Source organism: Anolis sagrei, chromosome 13 (assembly GCF_037176765.1).
Source record: "Anolis sagrei isolate rAnoSag1 chromosome 13, rAnoSag1.mat, whole genome shotgun sequence".
Lineage (NCBI taxonomy): Eukaryota > Metazoa > Chordata > Lepidosauria > Squamata > Dactyloidae > Anolis > Anolis sagrei.
Genome location: NC_090033.1, coordinates 9,703,531 through 9,728,017, shown reverse-complemented (window position 1 = coordinate 9,728,017; position 24,487 = coordinate 9,703,531). Strand labels below are relative to the sequence as shown.

At 46.9% G+C, this 24,487-nt stretch overlaps 1 protein-coding gene across 2 annotated transcripts; it reads left to right on the top strand.

The window, feature by feature from the left end:
• The first annotated feature begins 1,766 nt into the window (after nt 1–1,766).
• On the top strand, nt 1,767–23,706 carry TMEM269 (transmembrane protein 269). Of its 2 annotated transcripts, XM_060758773.2 has the most exons (8): nt 1,776–1,872; nt 6,614–6,682; nt 15,282–15,346; nt 17,453–17,600; nt 19,360–19,457; nt 19,858–20,001; nt 20,157–20,357; nt 21,944–23,706. In XM_060758773.2, the coding sequence occupies exons 4-8, from the start codon at nt 17,521–17,523 to the stop codon at nt 22,051–22,053; spliced, it is 633 nt and encodes a 210-aa protein (XP_060614756.1). In that variant the 5' UTR covers nt 1,776–1,872; nt 6,614–6,682; nt 15,282–15,346; nt 17,453–17,520; the 3' UTR covers nt 22,054–23,706. The 2 variants fall into 2 exon arrangements, with proteins under 2 accessions (XP_060614755.1, XP_060614756.1); XM_060758772.2 differs by lacking the exon at nt 15,282–15,346 and having other exon boundaries at nt 1,767–1,872.
• The last annotated feature ends 781 nt before the right edge of the window (nt 23,707–24,487 follow it).

Sequence of the window (24,487 nt, the reverse complement as noted above, 5' to 3'; positions counted from 1 at the left end):
GTTCTCCCCTTTCCACTTGGAGTCTCAGGAGCAGGGGAGGGATGTTTCTGAGACTCCAAAAAGGGAGGGGAGAGCAGGCATGCTCGATGCATGTGCAGGTGAGGGAGAGCGTGTGAGGCTGGAGGGAGGTTAGCACCAATGAGTGCCTTCAAGGCAGGGGGGTTCTGTGTGGGAAGTTAGGCCCAATTCTTTTGTTGGTGGGGTTGAGAATGCTCTCTGACTGTTGATGAACTATACATCACAGTAACTACAACTCCCAGGTGAGGCCTGTCTACAGAAAAGCGAGGCACCATGAGCTCCCTTGATTTTGACACTCTTCTCCTTTGGATGCAGCCCAAAATCACATTGGCTTTTAGAGCTGCTGCATGACACTCTTGGCTCGTGTTCAACTTGTTACCCATGAAGACTCCCAAGATCTTTCTCTCATGGACTGTTGTGAAACCAGATGTCACCCATCCTGTATCTGTGCCTAAGTGTCCTCATTCGCAGGATGCCAAAGCAGTCAAAGTGGGGCCAAGCTGCAGCAATTCTACCCAAATGTACCCCATTTTCTGGTTGTTTTGGAGTTCGGGATACAGAGCACGGGATTCCCCTACTGCAATCCCATCATCCTCTATTTGTTTGTGGGCTGCTTGGGGATGATAGGACCTATAATTCCCAGGGTGCCATAGTGGGGTTGAGCTGCAGCAATTCCACCTTAATGCACCCCACGTTCTGGTTATTGTGCATTTTGGATACTGGGCAAGGGATTTTCCTCTTGCAATCCCATCATCCTCTGTTTGTTTGTGGCATGCTTGGGAATGATGGGACCTACAATTCCTAGGATGACATAGCAGTTAAAGTGGGGTTAAGCTGCAGCAATCCCACCCAAATGCACCCCATGTTCTGGTTGTTTTGGAGTTTGGGATACAGAGCAAGGAATTCTCCTACTGCAGTCCCATTATCCTCTATTTATTTGTGAATGCTTGGGGATAATAGGACCTATAATTCCCAGGGTGCCATAGTGGGGCCAAGCTGCTGCAATTCCACCCAAGTGCACCCCATGTTCTGGTTATTGTGCGTTTTGGAAACAGGGCCAGAGATTCTCCTCTTGCAATCCCATCATCCTCTGTTTGTTTGTGGGATGCTTGGGGATGATGGAGCCTACAATTCCCAGGATGACATACCAGTCAAAGTGGGGGGCCAAGCTGCAGGGATTCCACCCAAATGCACCCCATGTTCTGGTTGCTTTGGAGTTTGGGATACAGAGCAAGGATTCTCCTACTGCGATCCCATCATCTTCTTTGTGGGATGCTTGGGGATGATGGGACCTGTTCTGGTTACTTTGGAGTTTGGGATACAGGGCAAGGGATTCTCCTATTGCAATCCCATCATCCTCTGTTTGTGGGGTGCTTGGGGATGATGGGTCCTATAATTCCAAGGGTGCTATAGTGGGGTCAAGCTGCAGCAATTCCACCCAAATGTACCCCATGTTTTGGTTGCTTTTAGAGTTTAGGATACACGGCAAGGAATTCTCCTATTGCAATCCCATCATCCTCTGTTTGTGGGATGCCAGGGGATGATGGGACCTGAGGGTGCAGAGCCCCCTTAATCCCATGGATAGGAAGCAGTGGGATGATAGGTTTGCAAGTCCTAGCACCGACCTTCCTTCTCTTTCTCTGCCTTTCTCTCCAGGGATGGAGGCGCCTGGAACCTGGGCGCGTGATTGACGACTTTGGCCCCGCCCCTTCCTGTGGAATTTTCCTGAGTGGGGAGGAGGATGGGGAGAAGGGGTGGGATGCGAAGGAGAGAGGGGGGGATGCTGGGCTTAAAAAGCGGCTGCGCTGCAGAGCCTCTCGCAGCTGGAAAAAGCGGCGTCTCCCAGAGATCTTGGTGAGTCTGCGCCTTCCTTGGTGCCTTTCCTGGGGGGGGGCTTCCTCGGAAGTAAAGCTCTCCCCCTTCCTTTCCTCCTTCCTTCTATGCTTCCTCTATCCCTTCCTTTTCCTTTCCTTTTTAACCCGGGTTCGAAAGGGTCTCCAAAAGCGCAAAAGAATGGAGAGGGTTGGGTGCGTTTTTGGAGAGTGTTGGGTGCGTCTCCAAGGGCGCACCGCTTTGGAGAGAGAGGATGATGGGCTTTCAACGCCCAAAACAGAGGAAGGAGGAGACCTGGGGATGGCTTCACCTCTCCTCTTCCTTCTTGCCTTCCTTTCCTCTTTTCCTTTTCCTTCTGGCTCGAAATATCAGTCTCCAAAAGCGCACTGAAAGGGGGTCCCTTTTTGGAGAGGTCCTGGTGCGCCTCCAAGCGCTTTGGAGAGGTTGGGAGAGAGGGGATGATGGGCTTTCAGTGCCAAAAACAGAAGGGGGGAGGGGAGACCTGGGGATGGCTAAAACTCTTCCTTTCCTTCCTGCCTTCTTTTCCTCCCTTTTTTCCCCTCCTCACTCAAAGTGGGGGTCCCCAGTAGTGCTGCCAAAGGGGGTCCCTTTTTGGAGAGGTCCTGGTGTCTCTCCAAAGGCTTTGGAGAGAGAATGATGGGCTTTCAATGCCAAAAACAGAGGTGGGAGGTGACTTAGAGATGGGCAAACCTCTCCATCTTGCCTTCCTTTCCAACCTTTATTTTCTTTCTTGCTCAAAGTGGGGGGGGGGGGGTCTCCAAAAACGCAACCAAAGGGGGTCCTATTTTGGAGAGGTCCTGGTACGTCTCCCAGGCTTTGGAGACGTTGGGAGAGTGGATGATGGGCTTTCAACGCCAAAAACATAGTGGGAGGTGACTTGGGAGAGAGAGGATGAGTAAACACCTACCTTCTTGTCTGCCTTTCCAGCCTTTATTTTTTTTCTTGCTCAAAGTGGGGGTCTCCAAAAGCGCAACCAAAGGGGGTCCCTTTTTGGAGAGGTCCTGGTCCATCTCCAAGGGCACACTGCTTTGGAGAGGTTCGGGGGGAGGGGAGAGGATGACAAGCTCCTGACATCACAAAGGGTGGGAGAGGCAGAGTTATGGGGTGGGCAACCAAAACGACACCCCCAAAGTCACTTTGCACGCGCTCAGAGGCACCCTTGGGTTCCCTCTGAGAAAGAGAAGGGCCCAGTGTGTTGGGAGCATCCAGGTTGGAGAGGCAGCCCACCTTTCAAGGCAAGGACACGAGGTGGCCTTTCTCATTGGTTGGTGGGTTAGCCTCCCTATTATATTCTGGCTGGATTGGACTCCAACTCCCATGATGCCCCTCCTAACAAGGTGGGCATGAGGCAGAATAAAATGACATTCAGAGATATAAGATAGGTGCCACCTCGCTGGTAAATAGTCCACCTGGGAGGGATTTAGGAGCATGAGCGGACCCCAAGCTTAATGTGATTCAAGAGTGTGATGCGGCATCTCAAACAGCCAATGCAATTCTAGGCTGCATCAATAAGAATGTGGAGTCTAGAACAGATCGAGGGAAGTCATTGTCCCACCGTCCTCTGTTCCGGGCCCATCTAGTGCGATCTAATTGGTTAACATTGGGGTGACACATTTCTAGAGAGATTTGGGATCTTTTAGTCCTCTCCAAAGTTACTTTTCTCCCAAGCCTTTGCCTTGAGTCGCCTTCGGGCTGAGAACAGCGGTATAGAAGCAAAGTAAATAAATAAATAATAAATAAATTGCTGCCCTTCCCTTTCCAATGGCAGAAATCCTTTCTCCTGCTGCTATGACGACGGGATGGAGAGGCACTTGCTGCATCATGCCAAGCCTCCAAGTCCTCCAAGTATTTTGACACAACCTGTTCCTTTCCTTTGGACCCGGGCCTGGCTCCAGCTTTGCTACGGTCCAGGCGCTTGGCAAAGACGCTTACGATTCAGGCAGGCCTTTGCAGTCGAAACTGTCCTGCTGCCAAATGATTATCTGGCGGCAGTGGCTATTTCTATTTAGGGTGACGAGTTGGAGATGGCTTGAAGGCACACAGCGACAATAACCATGAGCTCTGCTCGCTTCTGGCTTGGAAATCTGTCTCTTTTTGAGGGGCTCTCAGGGATCCCCTCCTTGTGATCCTTGGCTTGGAGACCTCTCCAAAAAAGGACCCCCTTGGTGGGACTTTTGGAGACCTCCACTTCGAGACAGGAGGAAAGAAAAAGGAGGAAAGGAAGGCAAGAAGGAAAGGGTGAGGTTTACTCATCCATATGTCCCTTCCCCCTTTCGTTTTTGGCACTGAAAACTCATCATCCTCTCCATCCTAACCTCTCCAAAATGGCACGCTCTTGGAGACGCACCAGGACCTCTCCAAAAAGGACCCCTGATGGTGGTGCTTTTGGAGACCTCCACTTTGAGACAGGAGGAAAGGAAAGGGCGGAAAGGAAGGCAAGCAGGAAAGGGAGAGGTTTACTCATCCACATGTCCCTACCCTCTTTTGTTTTGTGGCACTAAAAGCCCATCATCTTCTCCATCCCAATCTCCAAAGCTCTTGGAGATGCACCTGGACCTCTCCAAAAAGGGACCCCTTTTGGCGGTGTTTGGGAGACCCCCACTTCAAGCTGGGAGGAAAGGAAGGCAAGAGGGAAAGGGAGAGGTTTACTCATCCACATATCCCTTTCCTCTTTTTTTTCCTCTCTACCCCAACCTCTCCAAAGCGGTACATCTTTGGAGACGTACCAGGACCTCTCCAAAGACCTCTCCTTTTCGTCTTGCCTTCCTTTCCTCCCAGCTCAAAGTGGGGGTCTCCAAAACAGCGCATTTGGAGACCCCCATTTCGAGCCAGGAGGAAAGGAAGGCAAGAAGGAAAGGGAGAGGATTGCTTTCCCAGGTTTCCTCCTTCCTGTTTTTGGTTTTGAAAGCCCATCCTCCTCTCCCAACCCCTCCAAAGCCCTTGGAGATGCACCATGACCTCTCCAAAAAGGGACCCTCTTTGGCAGCGTTTTGGGGACCCCCACTTTGAGCTGGGAGGAAAGGAAGGCAAGAGGGAAAGGAGGAGATTTACTCATCCCCAGGTCTCTTCCCTCCTGGTTCTGGCATTGAAAGCCGATTGTCCTCTCCATTCCAACCTCTCCAAAGCGGTGCACCCTTGGAGATGCACCAGGACCTCTCCAAAGAGGGACCCCCTTTGGCGGTGCTTTTGGAGACCCCCACTTCGAGGAAAGGAGGAAAGGAAGGCAAGAAGGAAAGGGAAAAGTTTACTCTTCCACACATTCGTTCCCTCATTTGTTTTTGGCGCTAGAAGCCCATCATCCTCTCCATCCCAACCTCTCTAAAACGGTACGCTCTTGGAGACGCACCAGGACCTCCCCAAAAAGGGACCCCTTTCGACGGCGCTTTTGGAGACCCCCATTTTGAGCCGGAAGGCAGGAAGGGAGAGGTTTACTCATCCACATGATCCAGAATATGAACCTGGCATTTGAGAATGCTGTTGTGTTTGGGAGGACTTTGAACCCAGCTGGGACAGGAGCCTCGGGACAACCTGTCCTCCTTACAAACGCTGCTGCGGTGCGGTCCCCTCTTTGGAAACTCAGTGACCTTCCAGAACGGACTCTGTGAACTCGGAGAGTGAGGAAATCTGATACGCACAGACAGGCGGAGGGTTCAATAGGGTGGGCGAGATGCCATGGAAAACGCCGTGGTTGTGACTCTGCAGTTCCCCTTCCCTACAATTGAAATGCCTCATCGGGATGGAATTTGGGGGCTTGGGCATGGGAAGGTGTGCGCTTGTGTGTCCAGCTAAGAGACTGTTTTGTAGTACCCATGGGACACTCAGGATGCGGTCCTGGGAGTTATAGTTTTCTCTGGTTGCATCTGCACTGGAGAATAAATGCAGCCGGGACCCATTTTAAATGCTGCTATTATTATTATGATTATGATGATGATGATGATTATTATTATTATTATTATTATGCCACATCTCTATGCTGTGCAGTCCTGGAAGTCATAGTTTTCGAAGGTCCATATCCTTCCCTTGGCACATTTACACTATGGAATTAATGCCCTTGCACCCCACTTTACATGCCATGGCTTCAGGTGATGGCATCCCCCTGGGAGTTACAGTTTCCCAAGGTCCATGCTCTTCTCTTGGTGCATTTACACTGTGGAATGAATGCTCTTGGGCCCCACTTTAAATACCATAGCTCCATACTATGCAGTCCTGGTAGTTTCCCAAGGTCCATACCCTTCACTTAGTGCATTTACACTATGGAATGAATGCCCATGGTCCCCACTTTAAATACTATGGCTCCCTGCAATGGAGTCCTCCTGGGAGTTACAGTTTTCCAAGGTCCATATCATTCTCTTGGTGCATTTACACTATGGAATGAATGCCCTTGCACCCCACTTTAAATACCATGGCTCCATACTATGCAGTCCTGGGAGTTATAGGAATAAATGCCCATAGTACCCACTTTAAATGCCATGGCTCCTTGCAATGGAGTCCTCATGGGAGTTATAGTTTCCCAAGGTCCATACCATTCTCTTGGTGCATTTACACTGGAATGAATGCTCTTGGACCACACTTTAAGTACCATAGCTCCATACTATGTGGTCCTGGGAGTTTATAGGTCCACAGCTTTCTCTGTGAGGCAGCTAAGAGATGAGAGAGAGATAGGTAAAGATGCCCGACGTTAGAATGAGTCCTTCTCCATTTCAGCCCGTATCACATGCCTGTATGTTGTTTTTCTCTCTAGGCAGAGCAGCGTGTGCCATTTTTCCTGACGAAAACCCAGCCAAGATGTGGATGGTTTCGCCCCCCTCCGGTGAGTCCTGAGAATGAGCCAGCATCCCTCTTTTTGGCCTCTTTCTCTCTCCCTCGCTTTCTTGACGTAGGAACGGGCGGAATAATAAATCCCCGTTTCCCTTTTCTCTGCTGAAGCTTGAGAACCAGAGAGGAGGGATCCATGCCTTCACAGTTGGCCAATCGGTATAGTCGAGGAAACCCTCCCATTGCACGAAAGGGATGCTGCGTAGTTCCAGTCCATGCCAAAGAGTTATTTGATGCCAAAACATGAGCATTATGGCTTGTAGATGCTGCAGGAGCTGGGCATAGGAGACCACAAACACACACACGCCGCAGATAGGTGTCACGAAATGTTGTCTCAGCAAACAGCAGGGTCAGGAGGTGACGATCCAATGGAGACGGATGAGTCCAAAGGTTGTACCAGACCATATCAGTTTCCGAAATCGTCTCCTCCTGCAAACGTCATCATAATTTACCCCCAAGAAGAATAAAAAGAAGGCAAGACTGTTACCCTTTGACACAGGGAGAGAATTTGGGTTGGAGTTCCCATTTGAGATCCCCTCCCAGCTTGGTTCACTCCATGATGTCGGTCTCTGCCTTCCACAGTTGCAAAGGGGTATCAGACTGTACCAGATTTATAGTCGTGGACGGAACACCTGGGATGGGAGCTGTGTAGTCTTCCAGATGCATGTGGACTGCCAATCCCAATGTCTTAAACCCTTGGTTATGCTGGCAAGAGCTTTTTGTTTTCTTGAGAAACTGCAAGTCACTTCTGGTGTGAGAGAATGGGCCGTCTGCAAGGACGTTGCCCAGGGGACACCTGGATGTTTTGCCATCCTTGCGGGAGGCTTCTCTCATGTGCCCGCATGAAAAGCTGGAGCTGACAGAGGGGAGCTCATCCCGCTCCTTGGATTCAAACCACTGACCTTTCGGTCAGCAATCCTACCGGCACAATGGTTTAACCCATTGTGTTGGCAAGGGTTGATGGGAGTTGTAGTCTCACAATGGCCAGAGAGGAGACCAGGCTTCTCTCATGTCCCTGCATGGGAAGCTGGAGCTGACAGACGACAGTTCACCCGCTCCTTGGATTCAAACCGCTGACCTTTCAGTCAGCAGTCCTGCCGGCACAATGGCTTAACCTATTGTGCCACCGGGGCTCCTGCTAGCAAGGGCTGATGGGAGTTGTAGTACCACAATGGCCAGAGAGAGAGAACCAGGCTTCTCTTATGTCCCTGCATGACAGACAGGAGCTCACCCCACTCCCTGGATTTGAACCACCAACCTTTCGGTCAGCAGTCCTGCCGGCACAATGGCTTAACCTATTGTGCCACCGGGGCTCCTGCTGGCAAGGGCTGATGGGAGTTGTAGTCCCACAATGGCCAGAGAGAGGTCCAGGCTTCTCTTATGTCCCTGCATGACAAACGGGAGCTCACCCCACTCCCTGGATTTGAACCACCAACCTTTCAGTCAGCAGTCCTGCCGGCACAATGGCTTAACCTATTTTGCCACCGGGGCTCCTGCTGGCAAGGGCTGATGGGAATTGTAGTCCCACAATGGCCAGAGAGAGGACCAGGCTTCTCTTATGTCCGTGCAAGACAGACGGGAGCTAACCCCACTCCCTGGATTCAAACCACCAACATTTCGGTCAGCAGTCCTGCCGGCACAATGGCTTAACCTGTTGTGCCACTGGGGCTCCTGTTGGCAAGGGCTGATGGGAGTTGTAGTCCCACAATGGCCAGAGAGAGGACCAGGCTTCTCTTATGTCCCTGCATGACAGACAGGAGCTCACCCCACTCCCTGGATTTGAACCACCAACCTTTCGGTCAGCAGTCCTGCCGGCACAATGGCTTAACCTATTGTGCCACTGGGGGCTCCTGCTGGCAAGGGCTGATGGGAGTTGTAGTCTCACAATTGCCAGAGAGAGGATTATTGGAGTCCCAAGAAATCCTGATTTAGGGGAAGCCACAAGAGCAGATCCCTGTTCTCTCCCTGTATCTTCCCTCGACAACGAGGCTGAGACAGAGTAGTCTAAAGGCACCCATTGGGTTTCATAGCTTGGGAATACAAACCGGCTCTCTAAACCTCTATCCAGCATTCCTTCCCAGTTTTGCCAGTGCCGGGTCAATGAGGCAGAATCTGGTCTGGGTATTAGTCTGAACTTGAAAGCTTGTGAAAAGGGTTTGGGCTCCTTGCACAGTGCAGATTCTCATGGGAACCACGATCCACAGTTGTCTCCGCACTGTACCACATTGCTGCACATGACACCAATGAGCACAAAAATACAGGAATAGTTGACGTATTCCGAAAAGCAAAGTCTGCCAGTGCTTTCCTATGATGGAAATGCCACTTTTGAGCCTATCAAATTGGAACACCCCCCCCCCCCCCACACACACACAAGGATATAATGATGTCAACTGAGGCCACCCATCTGCGAAAGGCTCCCTCTCCTCTCTGGTTTCTGGCGAATTGTGTTTCCAAATTGTAATTCTGGGGCTGATTGCCGAGGGCTCAGAAACTCCAATCCGGGCGGATTAGGATGACAACACTTGGGATGATTTCTCTTTCTTGGGACAGGAAAGATCATTGGATGTGCTTAACTTCCATCGAATCCCACGTACTAAAACTTGCAAAGGATGGCGGTGGGGATAAACGCCCATCCCGTTGGCGTTCGGGGTGGTTTGCTTGTGTCAACGCACAATTCTTGTGTGTGTGTGTGTATATATATATATATAGTTTAACAGCATGTGTGTGCATTTTTGACTTCTGGATGGCTCCCGCTCATTATGGAGAAGGAGAGAAGTTTGGATTGACGGATTTTCCTGACTTACAAGGGCTTCTCTTCCTCTCAAGGGAGGATTTGGAAAAGAAAACACAATGATGAGGGAGGGGAAGAGAAGAGAGAAATAAATCATATATTGCAAGTAATGGCCTCCAAGCTCTGCTGCCCAGCTTTTACCCCATTGTAAGCCAAGTCAATGAATATTCATGACTTACAAGGGCTCCTCTCCCTTTCAAGGAAGGATTTGGAAAAGAAAACACACTGATAAGGGAGGGGAAGAGGAGAGAGAAATAAATCATATATTGCAAGCAATGCCCTCCAGGCTCTGCTGCCCGGCCCACTCGATGAATATTCCTGACTTACAAGGGCTTCTCTTCCTCTCAAGGAAGGATTTGGAAAAGAAAACACACTGATAAGGAAGGGGAAGAGGACAGAAAAACAAATCGTATATTGCAAGCAATGCCCTCCAGGTTCCTCTGCCTGGCCTTCATCTTATTGTAAGCCAACTCAATGAATATTCCTGACTTACAAGGGCTTCTCTTCCTCTCAAGAGAGGATTTGGAAAAGAAAACACACTGATAAGGGAGGAGTAGAGGAGGGAGAAATAAATAATATATTGCAAGCAATGGCTTCCAGGCTCCGCCCAGCTTGATCCCATTGTAAGCCAACTCGATGAATATTCCTGACTTACAAGGGCTTTTCTCCCTCTCAAGGAAGGATATGGAAAAGAAAACACACTGATAAGGGAGGGGAAGAGGAGAGAGCAATAAATCATATATTGTAAGTAATGGCCTCCAGGCGCCGCTGCCCGGCCTTGACCCCATTGTAAGCCAACTTGATGAATATTCCTGACTTACAAAGGCTTCTCTCCCTCTCAAGGAAGGATTTGGAAAAGAAAACACACTGATAAGGGAGAGGAAGAGGAGAGAAAAATAAAAATTGCAAGCAATGGCTTCCAGGCGCCGCTGCCCAGCCTTGACCCCATTGTAAGCCAACTCTAGTATACCGTAAATTCTAAACATTCCTGATGGTTGTTTCCCTGCTTTCCATTTTAGGGGAGGCATTTAAGGAGAACGGAATCCATTCATTTATAGCCATACCTTCCCAAATCAATGATTCAAAGTATATAACTGGCAGTCCCTGACTGGTATCTCTCAACTCCCACACAATTCCCCACAGAGCCATTCTGTTTCAGATGGTAATCAGTACTTGTTATAAGGAGGTTATAGGGTTGTTATAGGGTTTAGGGAGGTTCAAAGCACTCCCTATGCCTACCTATTCCAGTCTTCAAGGGCTGCCCCATGTTCGAGTGTGTTGTAGTCTAGTTTCAAGGAAAATGGAAGCCACATCAGGGTTTGGAGGAGGTTCCTTTGGGTTTCAGCTATTAGGAATTGTGGGAGTTGAAGTCCAAAGCCAAAGTTTGCCCATGCCTGTTCTATCTCAAAACCAACCAGTGGGTTTCCATTGCTGAGTGGAATTCAAACCATGACCTTAGTCCAGTGATTCCCAACCTGTGTTCCATGGACCACCAGTGGTATACAAGAGTGAAAATATGGTCCACGGCCTCACCATTATTACACCATTGCCTCGAAACCACTCAGCAATGAGTGACTGGTCTTGCAAAACCGTCTTATAGTGCCAAGGCAACAGGGATGCTGGGAGTGGAGAGGCTGACTACCCATGAAACATTACTACAACTACATCAGCTCTAATTATTAAATATGGTTTTCTATGGGTGAGCAGATGGTGACTACTGGATGGCATATGTTCTGTATCAGAAACTAGAGCTGATGTGGTCTATCCAATGCAGTTTTCTGAATCAGCTGATATGGTCTATCCAATGCATTTTCTGAATTAGCTGATGTGGTCTATCCAATGCATTTTCTAAATCAGCTGATATGGTCTATCCAATGCATTTTCTGAATTAGCTGATGTGGTCTATCCAATGCATTTTCTAAATCAGCTGATGTGGTCTAGCCAATTCACTTTTCTGAATTAGCTGTTGTAGTCTATCCAATGCATTTTCTGAATCAGCTGATGTGGTTTATCCAATGCACTTTTCTGAATCAGCTGATGTGGTCTATCCAATGCACTTTTCTGAATCAGATAATGTGGTCTATCCAATGCATTTTCTGAATCAGCTGATGTGGTTTATCCAATGCACTTTTCTGAATCAGATAATGTGGTCTATCCAATGCACTTTTCTGAATCAGCTGTGATCTATCCAATGCAGTTTTCTGAATCAGCTGATGTGGTCTATCCAATGCATTTTCTGAATAAGCTGATGTGGTCTATCCAATGCACTTTTCTGAATAAGCTGATGTGGTCTATCAGATGCAATTTTCCGAATCAGCTGATGTGATATTTCCAATGCATTTTTCTGAATCAGCTAATGTGATCTATCCAATGCATTTTCTGAATTAGCTGATGTAGTTTATCCAATGCACTTTTCTGAAGCAGCTAATGTGGTCGATCCAATGCATTTTTTGAATCAGCTGATGTGGTCTATTAGATGCAATTTTCTGAATAAGCTGATGTGGTCTATCAGATGCAATTTTCTGAATCAGCTTATGTGGTCTATCCAATGCAGTTTTCTGAATCAGCACCCCAAATAACCAAACTGAATCTAAAGTTGACCAAAAACCGATTCGTAACCCTTTTGGTACTAATGTTGAAGAGTGGTCCCTGGTCAAAAAAAGGTTGGGAACTACTGAGCTAGAGAAATGGGACCACATAAAGAGTTGGAGGGCCCCCAACAACCTTCTAGTCCAACTGCAATGGAATGATCCTCAAAGAAGGAGAACCAACCACCCCCTTTATGGGTGCCATAATGGGAATTGGCCAATCCGCCAGAAGTAGTTACACAATAAACACCTTAATCCTCATTGTGAGTGATAATAGGAACAACAATCCAAACTTTGGAATTTTTACGATCCTTAAACTCCGGCACAAAAATAGTTTTATGGCTTATTTTTTCCTTGTGCGCTTGCAACACCACGTACCGAAATGGTGAGACATTCCCTCCCACTTGCTTATCTCAAGATATGGATCTTTTTGATAGGCAGAACAAGATGTCTCAAGTCTCAGCAATGATCTAGGATCTGCGGAAGAGATAAGTGACCCTTTGAGAGTTCGGAAGGGTTCATGACGTAGATTATGGCCAGCGAAATGGGTTAAGCCAACTGTTGACCCTTCAAATCTGGAAATGTGTGGGGAAATTGTGGGGGCAGCCCTCCTCAAGACAGAGATAACGCTAACAAGGCTGGCTATTATCTTAATTGTGCAGAAAGGACTTTGCCTTGCCGTTTCTTTTCTCTCTTGAGTATTTTTCCACTTCAGAACTAATGTTTAACTTTTGGGGGACGAGGAGTTTCGGGGAAGGAGGGATAAGATGGGCCTATTGTCCCAAAGTCGAAACTCACCAAACCCTGACTTCTCAGTTTGATAACAAATCACCACCCAGAAAAACAACAACACTGTACCCGTCTGTTTTTGCTTCTGTTCTGGTGTCATCTCTGTGTGTTTTGCAAGATACCTTTACCAACCCCTTCTAACATTGTTGGCGAATGTGTTGTTGAAGGCTTTCATGGCCATAATCACTGGGTTGCTGTGAGTTTTCCAGACTGTATGGCCATGTTCCAGAAGCATTCTCTCCTGACGTTTTGCCCACATCTATGGCAGGCAGGAATATAGCCAGAAAATAGGGGAGGGGTGGGTTTGAAACTTTTCTTTAGTGCAGTGTTTCTCAACCTTCCTAATGCCGTGACCCCTTAATACAGTTCCTTATGTTGTGGTGACCCCCAACCATAACATTCTTTTGCTACTTCATAACTGTAATTTTGCTCCTGTTATGAAACTTAATTTGGGAGTTGTAGTTGTTGGGATTTATGGTTCACCTACAATCAAAGAATATTCTGAACTCCACCAACCAAACTTGGCACACAGAATGCCCACGACCAACAGAAAACACTGGAAGGGTTTGGTGGGCATTGACCTTGAGTTTGGGAGTTGTAGTTCACCTACAGAGAGCACTATGGACTCAAACAATTATGGATCTGGACCAAACTTGGCACGAATACTCAGTATGCTAAATGTGAACACTGGTGGAGTGTCGGGAAAATAGGCCTTGACATTTGGGAGTTGTAGTTGCTGGGATTTATAGTTCACCTACAATCTATGAGCATTCTGAACCCCACCAATGATAGAATTGGGCCAAACCTCTCACACAGAACCCCCATGATCAACAGAAAATACTGTTTTCTGATGGTCTTTGGTGACACCTCTGGCACCTCCTGGCGACCCCTCCAGGGGTCCCGACCCCCAGGTTGAGAAACACTGCCTTAGTGAATCATGAAGAGTAGTTCCATAACGCAAAATACTGTATATACTCGAATATAAGCCGTCCCGAATATAAGCCGAGGCACCTAATTTTACCAAAAAACCCTGGAAAAATGTTTTGACTCGAGTATAAGCCGAGGGTGAGAAATGTAGCTGCTACTGGTAATCATCAGGAGGTTAAATGTTTTTGCGTATTTACATAAAACTGTAATTTAAGATATATATTTTTATCGTGTCAGGAGCGACTTGAGAAACTGCAAGTCGCTTCTGGTATGAAAGAATTGTTCGTCTGCAAGGACGTTGTCCAGGGGACGCCAGGATGATTTGATGTTTTTATCATCCTTGTGGGAGGCTTCTCTCATGTCCCCGCATGAGGAGCTGGAGCTGATAGAGGGAGCTCATCCGCCTCTCCCCGGATTTGAACCTGCGACCTGTCGGTCTTCAGTCCTGCCGGCACAGGAGTTTAACCCACTGCGCCACCGGGGCAGTGATAAGACTGCCCAACTCTGATTCAACCATTATTCTAACCTCCTTCAGTGTAAATGTGCTTACCTATTACCTTTAATGATAGAATAAAATAATAAATGTAGTAACATGTAATAAAAATAATAATAAAGTAAAAAATGGAAATTTAATTGAATAACAATAGAAGTAATAATAAAGTAACAAATGTAATAATAACAATAATAGAGTAAAATAATAAATGTAATAAATATAATAATACAGTAAAATAATGTAAATGTAATAAAAGTAATAATAGAGTAAAATAATGTAAATGTAATAATAATAATAATAATAATAATAGAGTAAAATAATAAATGTAATAAATATAATAATAGAGTAAAATAATAAATGTAATAATAATAATAATAGAGTAAAATAATAAATGTAATAAATATAATAATAGAGTAATAGAAACTAATGCCCTCACTGCGGGAAGAGATGCAGATCAAGAATTGGGCTCCATAGTCACCTACGGACCCACCGACAGAACATCAACCTTTGAGGACCATCATCCTCGGACTATGAGGGATCGCCTAAGTAAACCTCACTTGCCTAATTTCCAACAGACAGACCTCGCACCTCTGAGGATGCCGGACATAGATGTGGGCAAAATGTCAGGAGAGAATGCTCCTGGACCGTAGCCATACAGTCTGGAAAACTCACAGCAACCCACTGTTGGCACACATTGTGGCTGGCTGTAAAGCAATGTAGGGTTGCAAGGGGCAAAACCCATTGAAAGTTAACTATTAGCTTTAATCAGAGAGAGGAAGAAGAGGGGAGCTTGGGAGGGCTGGGGGGGGGGGAGGCGCTTTTTCTAAATGGTTCATCCTCGCAGGGAGAATGTGATGGGGGAAATGGGCCAAAGGAACAGGTTTCATGTTGGAGAGGGATGGGGTTTTGGTTTGAATTTCACTGCCTTTCCTTTGTAGAGGGGGGAATACCTATTCTGTCCCTCTTCCCGGATATTGTTTTGCTCTGATCTCCTGTTTTCTTTCAGATGAAGAATCTCAGGACCTTTCCGGGATTCGGAAAGACGACCAGGGCAGGGTGCTAAACATACTAGTAGGATATGTCCCTTCTCCTCTAAAAAGAATAGTTCTGTTGGGGGTGACAGACAATAAGAGAGGCGTAGGCTTAACCGAGGGGTTTTGTAATGTCTTTGCAAGCAGAGTGGGGTGGGTCGTAGTTAACTAAGCCTTAGACCGGGTGGTAAGAGGTAGAGGTGGGAGTGTAGAAGCATCGCTATCGGATGCTTTCTGTAAGACATAAACAGGAAAGGGTTGGTCACGGAACAGAACCGGAGGGGTGGGATAAGTGGGAATGAATGGGGGAAGAGGTGCATTTGCTAGCGAGGCTGTCCGTTGCATGTCGCTTCCGCCCTTTGCAAGAAAAATTTCCAAGCTTCCATGCTCCCAATGCTATGGGTCGGCTCAAAGCCGGCTCATTGAGGGAACATCTATTCCATCTCCTGGGAACGGTCCTTCCAAATATGCCTTCCCCTCTCCTGGAAAAATTTCCAAGCCAAAGTGCCCCAAAACATAAATTTGGATAATGCTACACGGCAAGCAAATACATCTGCGAGGTCCAGAAACCCAGGAGATGGGATTGGCCAGGGTTTGCAAAGGTTATTTGTGGGGTATACAGTAGAGTCTCGCTTATCCGACCTTCGCCTATCGGACATTCCGTCTTATCCAACACACTTATCCAATACCCTCCTCCTTTTCCAGCATTTCCCCTTCAATTCAAGGAGCGCTCCCCAACTCTCTCTCCATTCCCAGTAGAGTCTCACTTATCCGACCTTCCATCTTATCCGATGCCCCCCCCCTTTTCCTCTTCAATTTCCTCTTCAATTAACAGCATTTCCTCTTCAATTAAAGGAGTGCTCCCCAACTCTCTTTCTATTCCCAGTAGTCTCACATATCCGACCTTTCATCTTATCCAATTCCCCCCTTTTCCTACAGCATTTCCCCTTCAATGAAAGGAGTGCTCCCCGACTCTCTCTCCATTCCCAGTAGGGTCTCATTTATCCGATCTTCGCTTATCTGACTTTCCCTCTTATCCGATGCCCCCTTTTCCTCCAGCATTTCCCCTTCAATGAAAGGAGTGTTCCCTGACTCTCTCTCCATTCCCAGTAGTGTCTCACTTATCCGATCTTCGCTTATCTGACTTTCCCTCTTATCCAATGCCCCCTTTTCCTCCACCATTTCCCCTTCAATGAAAGGAGTGCTCCCCGACTCTCTCTCCATTCCCAGTAGGTGTCACTTATCCAACCTTCGCTTATCCGACCTTCCATCTTATCCGATGCCCCCCCCCCATTTCCTCCAGCATTTTCCCTTCAATTAAAGGAGCGCTCCCCAACTCTCTCATTCCCAGTAAGTGAAAAGGGCAAGACAAAGAGGAGGGAGGAAAGGGGGAAAAGAGGCAGGACCGGAAGCGTCCTCCCTCCTTCCGTGATTTCCACATTCCTCTTCCACATCATTTGGGCACTTCCTCCTGGGCCACTCCAGCCCCAAGGCATTGCCTTGCCTTCACCCTTTGAGTCCCCATTGTTAGTATTCTAGATATCAGATGGGTAACAGGAGACTCCGTATTATCCGACATTTCCATTTATCCAACATTCTGTTTGTCGGATAAGCAAGACTCTACTATATATATGTTCTTAAGAAGCGTAAGAATATGAATGCATGCACAACCTCACCGGGTCATTCCCCCAAACACTAAATGAAGCGGAGACTTGTAAAAGAGCTTGGAAATAATTAGTTTTTAGCAGACTACAAATGTTCAACAGTTATCGGAGTGGTAGTCTTGCCCAAGCTCTGTGAGAGACACCTAATTCACTCATCTGGCGATAGAAGAAGAATCTCCCTCTTTCTCTTTTTCGGGCCTTTTTGGGCTAAATCAAAGGCTGCCTTTTGGATCTTCGGCGGCAGATTTGAAAGAAGAGCAGCTTTGTCTCTGTCCTTAAACAGCTCTCATTTTGCTGAGACAGGCTGCCATGTATACTCCATACACCTGCTTTTTCCCCCCATCTGGTTTCATTAAAGCTGTCCCGTTAACGGGGAAGGAATTAACACCGCCTCCCCGTGCGAGTCTGGCCACCTTCTGCTTGGGAATGCTCTGCCGGGTGGTGCTAGGTTTCCTTCTCATGCCCTTGCCTTTCAATCCCAGGTCTCTTCCACTACACCAAGAAACTCTTCTTGAGCGAACAGGCTGGCCGGGCACAAGCCGTGGAGTTCATGCGCAAGAATGTGGCCAACTTCCTCTCCATAGCGAACCTCGTGGTCGGCCTCTCCTCCGTCCTCTGCAGCCTCAATGGGTAAGCCATTCAGGAATTTGTGGTTGGGGAAGGGACCCAGAACCAGGGCCTTTTTGGTGGCTGCCCTCATCCTGGGAACACTCTTTTTTGTGGCCCTTCCTTCTGGTAGCAATACGCTCTTGTGAACTGAAGAGATGTATTTATTTAGGAGGGAGAGAGATGCCTATTAAGAGACTGGTAGTCTTTGTCAATTGCCTTTTCCCTGAGATACACTCCACGTTTTTCTTTTGCTTTGCCATTTTGATGACATCGTAGTATGGTTGCCTTTTGTCACTTCTGTGTTGTGATAGTACTTTTCAGGACTGGGAAAGAACTGCCCACGGCACAGTGTTTTCATTGTGCTTTTTGAACTTGGCATCAAAATGCATGGACAGCTACAAAGTGTTTTCATCACAGAGTTGTGTATTGTTTTGAATGTTTTAAAAATGTTGCTAGTGTTTAATTCTGTTTTGACACTTTGGGAGGTTTTAATAACACTGTATTTCTTTTTGGAAACAACGTTGTATATATACATATGACTTCATGAGGTTCCACTTTTCAACCCTACCATCTAAATGACCTTCTGAGTTTCTATATTTCAACTCCACCATCTAAATGACCTTCTGAGTCCCACCTTCTACGTCTTCCATCTAAATGACCTCCCGAGTTTCTACCATCCAGATCGACCATCCAAATGACCTCAGGTCCCACCTTCCAAGTCTACCATCTAAATTTCCTTATGAGTTTCTGCCTTCAACTCTACCATCTAAATGATTGTATTAGTTTCCACCTCTCAACTCTACCATCTCAACTCTACCAACTCTACCATCTTCCAACTCCACCATCTAAATGACCTGAGATCCCACCTTCTAAATCTTCCATCTAAATGACCTCCGAAGTTTCTACAATCCAGATCTAAATGACCTCCTGAGGTCCCACCTTCCAAGTCTACCATCTACATTTCCTTATGAGTTTCTATCTTCAACTAAATGATTGTATCAGTTTCCACCTCCCTTCTAAATGATTGTATTAGTTTCCACCTCTCAACTCTACCATCTCAATGACCTTATGAGTTTCTACCTTCCAACTCTACCATCTAAATGACCTCCTGGGGTCCCACCTTCTAAGGCTACCATCTAAATGACATTATGAGCTTCTACCTTCAACTCTACCATCTAAATGACCTGAGTTTCTACCATCCAGATCTACTATTTAAATGACAACTTCCTGCGGTCTGCTTCCAACTAAACGACTTCCTGAGGTCCCACCTTCCAAGTCTACCATCTAAATTTCCTTATGGGTTTCTACCTTCAACTCTACCATCTAAATGACTGTATCAGTCTACCATCTAAATGACCTCCTGAGTTTCTACCATCCAGATCTACCATCTAAATGATGACTTCCTGAGGTCTCAGCTTCCAATCTTACCAACTAAATGACCTCCTGGGGTCCCACCTTCCAAGACTACCATCTAAATTTCCTTATGAGTTTCTACCTTCAATTCTACCATCTAAATGACTGTATCAGTTTCCACCTCTCAAGTCTACCATCTAAATGACATTATGAGTTTCTACCTTCCAACTCCACCATCTAAATGACCTCCTGAGGTCCCACCTACGAAGTCTACTATCTAAATGACATTGAGTTTTTACCTTTCAACTTCACCAATTAAATGACATTCTGAGGTCCCATCTTCCAAATCTACCATCTAAATGACCGTATAACTGCAAGAGCAACAGCTCATACTGATCTATCTTCTCTCTCTTTCCTCTTTTCCCAGCCATTACCACTATGCCTGCTGGCTGATCCTTTCCGGATTCTTGTTGGATCTTGCAGATGGCGCTGTGGCCAGACAGCTCAATGCTTGCTCCGCTCTGGGTGAGTCCCATTATAATATAATATAAATATTTATTAATATCTCACTTTTCTCCCACGAAGGGACGCAAAGCGGCTGCCAACATATTAAATACAGTACAAAACAACAGCAATTACAACACACATATAAACATCTGAAATAATCAGTAAACATAAAACATTGAAATGGTTGTCGTCATTGCATGGCTTCAAGTAATTTCCAACTCAGAGGGTGCCTACTATGGGGCCTTTTCCAGGGCTGAATGTGACCTGGTCCCTTGATGGGTCTCCATATCCAAATGAGCATTTGAACTGAAGAGATGGAGCCCTAGTCCAAAGCTCATGGGTTGAATGTACACTCTGGGGGTTCTGGGAGATGCTGTCAAATTGTTCTCAAGTGTCTCAGACTCACGTTTCTTGATAGGGGCCAAGCTGGATGACTTTGCTGACTTCACCTCTTTCGGCCTGGCCACTGGCTTGCTCCTCCAGGCCCGGGGTATCCTGGATGGGCTGCTGGTCATTGTCTACGTCTTGGCCGTCTTCACCCGCCTCTGCTTCTTCTCCAGTGGTGAGTCCCTGGCTGTGGCTGGACCAGAATGTGAACCCTGGTCCCCAAAGCCTTGCTCCAACACTCCATCCCAAAGTCTCCTCGCTTCTGTTGTCTCCTTGGATTCCCATTCTTCTCCTTCATCCTCTCCTGGTTTTCTTCTTCTTCTGCCCCAGGTGTGCCCTTCATGTACCGCGGCCTGCCTTGCCCCTACGGTGCCTCCGTCCTGGCGGCCACCTACCTCCTGACTGGGGGCAACCTGCTGGTCCTGCGCATTGTGGCCATGGTCATGATGCTCTTCATGGTGGACCAGGGGTTCTACCCGCACGACAAGGTCCTGGAGTCCCAACCCTGGAAGAAGGCCGTCTACGCAGGGGGTGAGTGCCAACCAAGGAGGACTCAACCTTGCAATCTCTTTTTTTGTGGTACAATGAATATATATACAGGCCGTCCCTGAGTTACAAACTACTCGTAGTTACGAACGGGCGAGACAACATGAAGTAAGAGAAATCTTCCCCTCGGAAGGGAAATCCACTCCTGGAAGAGTTATTATTGCGGGGAAAAGGGGTCTCCACTGATGCTTTATCCCCAATCCTCATTTCCACGTATACGCATATAGAGTCTGTCTCCCCAAGGAGACTCAAGGCAGATTACAGAACACATATATGGCAAACATTCAATGCCATTATACAATTGACAAGGACAGACAATACATAAACAGAGGCAAAGGCTTTTCCATCTTTTTCCATCTCCGGATCTGGAGGCTGTACTTGACTCCAGCCACCAGGAGGTGCTGTTGCTCCACCTTCCATGCCAAGGAGCTGTTCCACCTTCCATGCCAAGGCGCCTTTTATCATCTCCCCGCTTAAAGCGGTACCTATTTATATTGCTGTTTTCGATCTGCTAAGTGAGCAGAAGCTGGGCTGACAGCTGGGAGCTTACTCTGACCCGGGCTTGAATGGTCAACCTTTTGATTGGCAAGGTTTTCTGCAACTGGCGGTTAACCTGCTGTGCTAAAGCCCGGCCCCAGCCAATTTTTCCCCCTTAAATCGAATTCTCAGGGACAGAAAGTGAGGTGTTTTGAATGGGTGGTGATGGTGCACAGGGTTTTGAATGGGTGGTGATAGTGCGATAGCTGGAAGAATGTACCCACTGGGCCTGTGCCTGAGATTCCATTGTAGATTTTTCTGGTTGTCTTCTATATAAACTAAGTTTTTTTTAATCTTCTGAACAGGGCCACAGATAGTATAGGAAACACCACAGGGATGTTCACCCTTTCCTATCCATCTATAGACACACACACATATGTACATAACGTTTCTTGTTTGTAACTTGTGGACTTGCCTGTACCGTGTTAGGTTTGGAAAGACCTGGAAGACATATAATCATTTCCACAGGCTTCCTCCAAAACTGAGGTGGAGTGTGGTTTGCCCAAGGTCATCCAATGGATGGAAGGGATTCAAACCTTGAGTACGACATTCCTGCCACTCTTCCCTAAAAAGGCTTTCCTTGGTCAGATTCATTCAGAAGTCTGCCATGGCTTTCTTCCATGAGTGATAGTTTGTGTGTCTATCCCAGGCATGGTCAAACTTCCAGGTGTTTTGGACTTCAAAAGTTGTTAGTTTGCCCATGCCTGGTCAAACCCAAAGCCAACCAGTGGGTTTCCATTCCTGAGTGGGATTCAAACCCTGGCCTTAGTCCAACATTCAAGGCTTTCCTTGACTAGATGTACACAGAGGTTTGCCATGGTCCTCTTCCAAGACCGAGAGAGACTATGACTTGTTTGAAGCCATTTAGTGACTTCAATGTTGGAGTGGGATCCGGACCCAAGATCTAATCCAAAATGGGCTTTGTCCAAGTACTCCCTTTAAAACCTTTTTGCATGGGATGATGGGAACTCTTGTGCAGTAGAACTCGGGTGTGCCTTCCTTCAAGACCTCTCTCCCCCTTTGTCCCTTGGCAGGTGTCTTGATGGTCCTCTTTTCGGCCTCCTCCTTGGCCTCCCTTTACTACCTGGTGTGGTCCACCTCGTACATCATCTTCCCTTCAGCCCTGTGGAGTTACAAAGTCTAACCTCTCTTGAAGGAGGAGCAAAAGAACGAGGACTCAAACACTCATGTGCCGCCGTCCCGAAAAGCAACCAACGCAAGGGACCAAATGAGTGGCCGTTAACACCTCCGCTGTTGCCTAAAACCGTACTAATGCTTTCCATCCTTCCGACCATGACGGTGGTGCCGGGTGTGTGTGTTGCTCTCTTTCATACATCCAGCAATATTCGTTCTCCATCTATTCGTCCCTCGAGGAACCCAGCGGCTGGCTTTGACACTCCCGGCCTCGTTGTTCGATGTAGATAAAATGTGTACAGAAATCTTTATATCTAGAGAGACTTGTATAAAAATATGCTGTATAGATCCGAAGAGGAGGAAAATCCAATTTTAGATTTTTACTCTTTTAATTTTTTTCCAGATTGATATGCGGGGCAAGTGGGTAAATTCTACAGAAAGATGCAGCATCAGTTCTCTCTCTCTCCTGACAGTTTATTGGGGCAGATTCTTGACATCTTTCTGCAGTTTGGCTCTGAAAGTTTGATAGTCGCACACAATTTCTGTTGAGAAATGCTGGCCGAGAATAGGATGACGATGCAGGACTTTGTGGGACCAAAAAAGACATTGCCTTCAGGGTGGAGAATTTGGTCTGGGTCTCAAGACCTTAACCGGAGTCTTCATCCATCGCAAACACACGACGTGCGCAAAATTGTTGTGCGTGTTGCTTTGTAGATTGTGTCATGTGTGGCTTCAGTCTTTGGAGGTCTTCTCACTTCCTGTGGTCCCTCCAAGTGCTGGTAAAGGAAGAGTCAAACACTTTGTGGGTACGATTTCGAGCAACCTTGGCATTACAGCCGTCCAAACTGACCGCTTAGGTAGTCCATCTTCGGAGGTCTCCTCACTTCCTGTGGTCCTTCCAAGTGTTGGTCAAGCTGGCTGTCAGACTGTAGGATCTATATAGCAATATTAAATAACCACTCACAAGCCGTTTTGCTTTGAAATGGATATATTGCTTGTATCTCTGCAGCAAAGAAAGACGCTACTGACTTTTTCCCACCACCACTTCCTTTTATACACCTTTCCTGCCCATCTCCCTCTCCTCTCAGTTTCCTTATTAGAACTTGTTGCTTCACAAGTTCCAAAACAAGGTTTCCAGTGCCCTCTGCTGGCTTCAAAATGTCACAGAGAGAGAATTGATTCAGCCAGGATGATTCAGTCAGGATGTCATGGAGGGAATTTGTGATGTCTTCATGCCTTCAGAAATTGACTCCTGACAACAGCAAAGGAAGTCAGACACTTTGTGGGTACGACTTCAAGCATTATGAGCTGTCCAGTTTACCGCTTTGGTAGTCCCTTTAAACTATGAAGTGTGTATGAGGTGGGTTTTCCATCCCGGAATAATGTTTATTACTGGATCAAGCCCTAATTTGCTTGTTTTTAACACAGAGAGAGTCCAAACTCTCATGTCAGGGAATACAGTTGGTTTTATTTGGTTTACCAGTGATGATAGTGAAATAATATCTTTTTCCTCCTGTCGCTGTTTGCAAATGCTATTATTGTTCTGCCTATAGTTGTATGACAGGTACGGAGAGGAACATATACTGTGTCTTGTTCGAACAAGGATACTTGAAATTAATGCTCTTGTGTTTTGGGAAATAAAGTTTTAAAACTGACAAGAAAATGTTTTTGGGGTTTTTTTTATAAAAAGGGGTATTTAGGACATATAAATAGATGAACATTAAGATTTCACTGAAATGAAGCTTAGAAGTTTATGTTGGGCAAGTTTGGTCTAGCTGCATCATGGGTGGGATTCAGTGTACTCTCTGGCTGTAGGGTAAACTACAACTCCCACTATGCTGAGTCAGTCCCCTCCAACCCCTCCATGGGGGTTCTTTGAGCCATGTTTGTTCAGGCCCATCATCGGTGGAGGTCATAATTTCTCTGGTTGTGAGCGAACTACAACTCCCAGAAAAAAGGCCAGTCATCCCCCCCAACTTCCCCCCCCCCTCCCAATCAAATTCTGGCATATCAGGTCTGTGTGCCAAGTTTGGTCCAAATCCATGTGTTTGGGTTCACAGTGCTCTCTGAATGTAGGTAAACTACAACTCCCACATATCAAGGTGAATTTTCCTCAAAGACTTCCAGTATTTTTTGGTGGTCATGGGGGTTCTGTGTGCCAAGTTCGGTCCAATTTCCTCTTTCATGGAGTTCAGAGTCCTCCTTGATTGCAGGTGAACTATAACTCCCAAATGTCCAGGTAAATTCCCCTCAGAACCCACCAGTATTCCAATTTGGGCATATCGGGTATGTATGTCAAGTTTGGTCCAGATCCATCGCGATTTGGGTTCATAGTGCAGCCTCGATGTAGGTGAATTACAACTCCTCTAAATCCCTCCAAAGACCTCCAGAATTTTTTGCTGCTCACGGGGTTCTGCGTGCCAAGTTAGTCCCAGGTCCATTGT